The sequence below is a fragment of the Salvia hispanica genome, chromosome 3, assembly GCF_029641045.1.
Source record: "Salvia hispanica isolate PSC_SH4W2 chromosome 3, Shi_PSC_v1, whole genome shotgun sequence".
Taxonomy (NCBI): Eukaryota; Viridiplantae; Streptophyta; class Magnoliopsida; order Lamiales; family Lamiaceae; genus Salvia; species Salvia hispanica.
The window spans coordinates 60,822,406-60,828,321 of NC_142694.1; the positions used below are offsets into that span (position 1 = coordinate 60,822,406).

General features: G+C 34.9%; 1 protein-coding gene across 1 annotated transcript; it reads right to left on the bottom strand.

The window, feature by feature from the left end:
- Positions 1-305: 305 nt before the first annotated feature.
- Positions 306-3,288, bottom strand: LOC125212816 (cytokinin hydroxylase-like). The gene is made up of 5 exons (XM_048113079.2): positions 2,946-3,288; positions 2,661-2,887; positions 2,347-2,588; positions 1,883-2,258; positions 306-799 (listed from the first exon to the last, which is right to left on the bottom strand). Exons 1-5 carry the CDS (start codon positions 3,226-3,228, stop codon positions 377-379), a joined length of 1,551 nt encoding a protein of 516 aa, XP_047969036.1. The 5' UTR covers positions 3,229-3,288; the 3' UTR covers positions 306-376.
- Positions 3,289-5,916: the final 2,628 nt, after the last annotated feature.

The window sequence follows — 5,916 nt, forward strand, 5'->3', positions numbered from 1 at the left end:
TATATCTTGAAAATCACAAATTTCCACCGAAATCTTGTCACTCTCTAAAATGGAAAATGAGCAACAATGCAATTCATTTCCTCATCATCTTGTATGGGGTAGGGCAAAGGAAAATTTTCATACCTTTTTATATTAATTTTAAATAATTCAATTTATAAATTCAACATTATAATAAAAATTTTCATACCTTTTTGTATCGAGTAGTGTATATTAAAATTAAAGTGCATGATATATATTTTTGATGAAAGTGAATAACTTATTCACTTATTGCCATTTATTTCCACTTCCTTAATTATCTCATAATATAAACTCAAGCATAATTAACTCTCTATATTCCCAAAAAACCTTCCCAAAATAAACAAAATTCTCTCATAGGTCACTCACTAATGGGTTCCAATAGGATCTGAACTCCATACTTGGGTTTCATGGTGAGCACAACTAGGGGAGCGTGACGATAATTTGGGGAAATAGTGAAGCTGAATTTGGATATGAGCATTGCTAATATGATCTTGGCCTCCATTAGGGCAAACCCCTGCCCCACACAATTCCTCGGCCCGGCCGCAAATGGAATAAAATGGCGTCCTGCTGCGTACGATTTTGATGCGAATCGATCCGGGTTGAACTCGTTCGCATCTTTCCCCCATATTTCTTGGCTGTGATGGATTGCTAGCACCGGAATCCATATCGATAGCCCTTTCGGAATGAAAAGATCGCCGAGTTTTATGTCTTCGAACGCCATTCGAGGTAGAAGCGAAGCCGGAGGGTACAGCCGAAGAGACTCATTGATCACCATGTTTAACTGCATGTCACAAGGGAGATGGTTATTCACTTTTGTACAGATGAGATAGATCATCACCAAGTCGATGTGGAAAAGATGACAGAGATTTTTAACAATGTACACTATTGGAAAATTTAAGAATCCATACATGTGATCGGAAAGTGACTTAGGTATTGTGTAACCGTGGATGGATTTTAGACACGAAAATGACACTCAATAAATTCATATATCAAGGGCACTATCGAAAGTAGGTGTTTGTTATTATTAACAGCTGAAGATGCACTGAAAAGCCTTTGAGAAGTTAAAGTATTAGATCAAAATAAAATCTACTTTAAGAGCAAAATGTTACTTCTTGGGCTTAATATTTTTAAAGAAACTATTGGTATTATGATGGTGGCCTAAGATAATGATACAGTGACATGCACTAGAGTTATTAAAACTATAAAAATGAAATGTTGGTTTAATATGGGGGAGAAGTTCAAATATAGAATATAAAATGTCCATTAGCAACAAAAAAGTTTATATCACTAAATGAGCATTTATCTGAAATGGAAAATATGAAAGCTATCAACACTAATAAAAATTTGTCCTAGCTCACAATTTAAGAAAACCTAGTTAAGAAATCCAGCTCATGCTGCGCTAGCTTCATGTAGTTCAAATGTGGTACAGGATAAAATTAAAAAATTAATGACACGATATTATAATAATAGTAAGTGATTTGTGGACTATTGTACGCAAACACAAAGTTAAGGCGAGATTTTTATGAAAAGTGAAATTCCAGGGCAATAATTTAATAAAAAAATTATTCACATTATTCTGATCAACCTAAGTTTTATTTGATGTTGACTCATTTGTCCACGTGACATGTCATATTGCTAGTAGAATTGTTTAACTATTTTGTATTATTATTTTGAGATAAAATTTCATAAGCTCATATTATTCCCTTGTTCATCCATGAGGAATAGTCAACTTAGTGGATGGCATATGTTGGTGAAAAATAAGAAATATAGAAAATTGAGATAAATGAAGTGCGAAACTCACTTATTTTTAGTTTGTAGTATTTGTTAAAATTGAGAAATTTGTAAAATATAAAATGAGAAATACCAGAGTGAGGTTGGAGAGGTGGTGAACGCAAAGAGGGGAGCCATTGCAGAGTTGGTTAAGCTGAGCTCTGATTCTGTGCTGCCACGTGGGATTGGTGGCGAGGAGCATGATAGTCCACGTGAGCAGCAGCGCTGTGGTGTCGTGGCCCGCGAAGAAGAAGGTCTTGCATTCGTCCATGATGAGCTGCAGATTGGATTTGGATTTGGATTTGTTGTTGTGCATCTGATTGAGCAGCATTCCGAGCAGATCGTTGCCGTGGGAGGTGCTCCGCCCGATCTCGACGCAGTCTCTGCGGCTCTGTATGATCTCCATCAACAGCCTCTCCACCTCGGTCTTGAGCGATTTTATCTCTCTGTTGTACTTGCTTGGGAAGAATCTGTTCACACTCAGGACTCACCATTATTATTGTTTGTTTTTATCTTAATTACTACTACATAAAGATTATTGATTGGTATACGGTATACCTGCTGCCAGGAAACCACAAATGGCGGGTGGATCTGGCGCACAGATTTTGCAGAACACTTAGGCGATGGAATATTTGCTTCCCCTTTTCGTAATTGGTGTCGAATTCAGTTCTGGAAATGATATCAGCGGTGAGTCTGGTCATATATTCTCCGATTTCGATTTCTGTTTGGCCGTTGGCGATGGCTGTTTCCAGTGACGTCAGCATTTGGTTCGTGCAATCAATCATGTACCCTGCATAGCTCTGACCAACAATAATACTAATAATGTAAGTATATAGGAGTAATTAATAAAGAAGGAAATGAAGGAAATGAACCTTGAGCTTGTCGCCCATGAAAGCAGGAGCCACGATATGGCGCTGGTGGAACCAATCGTCGCCGTTAGCCATCAAGAGGCCGCGGCCAATGAAATGCTTGGAGCCCTGCTGCTGGAGCCAAGACTTCCCAGAGAGGCTGCTGTATTTGGAGAGAAGCTCTTTGATGAGGTGTGTTTCGGTGAGGCACAGGCGTGGCTCCACTCCGTTCCAAAATATGAAGCGTTTTCCTGATTAAAATGAATGAATTAGCAAATGATATAGTAGTCCTACTACATACGTACGTACCGTATGTTTTGGACCAGAGGATGTAATGGGGGAGGAGGCGGGAGACGATGTCGTGGTGGAGGGAAAGGCAGTCGTTGGCGGTGGATTGGGAGAGGAGAGAAGCCATGTCTAAGATGTTGCCGAGGAGAAAGCGGGGTTTGGGGCCACGCACACCTTGTTTTTCCATTATTTTCTGAATGCGTCGAGGACTCACCCAGTAGCATATAATGCTTGAATGGACTACTTTCAACACGCATAAAACACACATACATATACCCATACACATCCATCCTACCAATTCCATTCTCTCTCCCTCTCTCTACACCACGTACATATATGGAGTATTTATAGACTCTGCGACTGGTTGTCTGCAGGCTAAGAGAGCTCTGCCGTGACTCTAATATTTATATTACTATCACCACCAATCTAAATTTCTTACTCCCTTCGTCCCAAGAAAGATGACCAATTTCTTGGGCGGCAAGAGATTTATGCATTTTTATATTATGTGAAAGAATAAAGTTTGGAGAGAGTAAATAAATTAGAGATAAAAGGATTTTTAGTTTTAATAATGAGTTATGGACAAACTAAAAAAAATAAAGTGTATCATCTTTAATGTACAAAGTGTATTAAATTAATAAAATAACATTACCATAATATGATTCAGATGCCAACTTTTTTTACTTAGGGGAAATATGTATTATATGGTTTGAATATTATTTGTTTGTTTTCATATTTGGTTTGGTTCTATTCGGTTCAATTTGATATATACAAATTAGATAAATTAATATCCAATTTTTTAAAATAGTACTATTCCCTTGGTTTACAATTAATTGAAATGAGCTAACTCGGTTTAGATTTTAAGAAATATAGTGGAAATAGAGAAAAAAAAAAAAGGTTGTTAGTATGAGGGTCATACTTTTATATAGTATACCATCGTTCACAAAACATAAACAAACTTATAAATGATACTCCCTCCGTCCCGGAGTATTAGACTCACTTCTTTTGGGCACATCATTTAAGGAATTGATATTTAAATAGTAAAAGTGGAGAGAGTAAAGTATGAGAGAGGGAAAAAGTAGGGAAGATAAGAGAGAAAAAAGTAGGTGGGGGAATAAAATAAGATAGATGCTTTTTGCTAAAAAAGGAAATTAGTCTAATATGTTGGGACATCCCAAAAAGGAAAGTTGGTCTAATACCTTGGGACGGAGGAAGTACATGTTTAATGTGAAATTGGTAAAGTAAGAGAAAGATGAATTAAAGAGAAAGGGAAAAAAGTAGTATCAGTAGTTTATGGGGTCCACATAATTAGTGGTGTGCAATTGGTAAAAACTTTTAAACTTAGTCTAATTTTAGGGGACGATCCAAAATGATCAAATTAGTCTATTTTTTTTAGGATGGGAAAAGTATTAATTTTATAGTAAAATATTAATAGGATGGGTTAATGAAATTTAAAGTCCATTATCAAAAATAGCAAAAAATGCAGTAATTGTGGATCATCGAAAACGAAACTTTGCTGTACCCTACTGGAGTATATATATTAGAAAATAATAGAAATTATATAGGTGCTTTTAAATAAGGATGTTGTGATATTCAAATTTTATGAACATTTTAATTGTAATTGGCGGTGGATGACACTAAGTGTTTAATACTAAAACTAATAAACAAGTCAGAGCGAAAATGTGTAAGTTGAAAATTGGGCACATTCCATAAGAAATGAAAACTTACCGAGGTAACTAATTTTTACACGGAGAGCCCAAAATGAAAAATAAAAACTAACGGTTGTGGATGGATGTGTTATATACTCCCTTCTGTCCTATAAAAACATGTCATATTTCTTTTTTCTTTTTTTTTTTCTGTTTTAAGGGTGTCGAAACGGATATCTACGGGTACCCACAACCGATTTCAGCTTCAAAGGCAGTCCCGGATACCTGTCCCGCACTGTGTTGGGTATTACCCGATACTCGATCCGACCATTTTTTTTTTGTTTTTTTTTTAAATCTTATTATTGTTGTTATAATATGCTCAATTGTTGATAATCATCCGTAAATATCCTTTATTTAGATGAATTCATCTTAAAACAAATAAATAATCCAAAGTCCAAAGATGAGTAATGAGTGTCCAATCATTCATATATACATGTATATGTATGTATATCTAAAGTCTAAACCTTCTACTATATAATATACATAATATATGTATATGATTAGTATGTTACTGAATATGTAAATGCAGATTCTAAAAATTATATTAGTATGGGTACGTGTAACTGTAATCAGAAGATTATAAAAGTTAAATAAACTTAACTCTGATAAAAAAAAGTATAAAAGAAAAAGAAAATAGTGTTGTGAGTGTATATTTAAAATTTTAAATGATGACATACAAAATTCTAATATAATTATAAACAATCTGGTAATTGTCGGGACTAACGGGTATACTTGTTCGGGTATCAGGTATATCCGATACCCACAAATTCCAAAATTTGAATACCCGATCCCGACCTGTTACCCGTTTCGACATCCCTAGTATGTCTTATAGAAATAGTCCATATTCATTTGTGACAGCCCTTTTTCATCTCTTTTACTTTCTATAGGACGGAGGAAATAATTTTATGTAAGTTTTGGATTTCGAGTTTTGAGATATATATTTATGCAATTTTGATTTTTTGGTTGGTTCAGTTTAATTTAATTTATGTTGATTTTAAATTTTTAATTTTTCCCGCTGAATTCAATTTTGTCATAAACTCGAACCAAAAACTGGGTGATCACCCTTAGAAGTCATTGTTTAGCTGAAATCTTCAATATTAATAGTCTTTGTGAACATAATACTTTTATTTCTTTTACACCAAATCACTCATCTACAATGATAAATTTTGTAAAATGGACAATAATATAAAAATATATATACCCCGTTCCATCGCAAGTTATTTTTAACATTTTTGATTGTCCCACAGTAAGTGATTGATTGTTACTCCCTCCATCCCCTAAATTTCGTC

Coding starts and splice junctions, on each gene's coding strand:
- LOC125212816 (XM_048113079.2), bottom strand. CDS start 3,228: ATGGAATTGGTAGGATGGATGTGTATGGGTATATGTATGTGTGTTTTA. Junction 2,259..2,346: donor TTGTGGTTTCCTGGCAGCAG/GTATACCGTATA, acceptor GAGTGTGAACAG/ATTCTTCCCAAGCAAGTACA. Junction 800..1,882: donor ACCTCTCCAACCTCACTCTG/GTATTTCTCATT, acceptor TGTGACATGCAG/TTAAACATGGTGATCAATGA.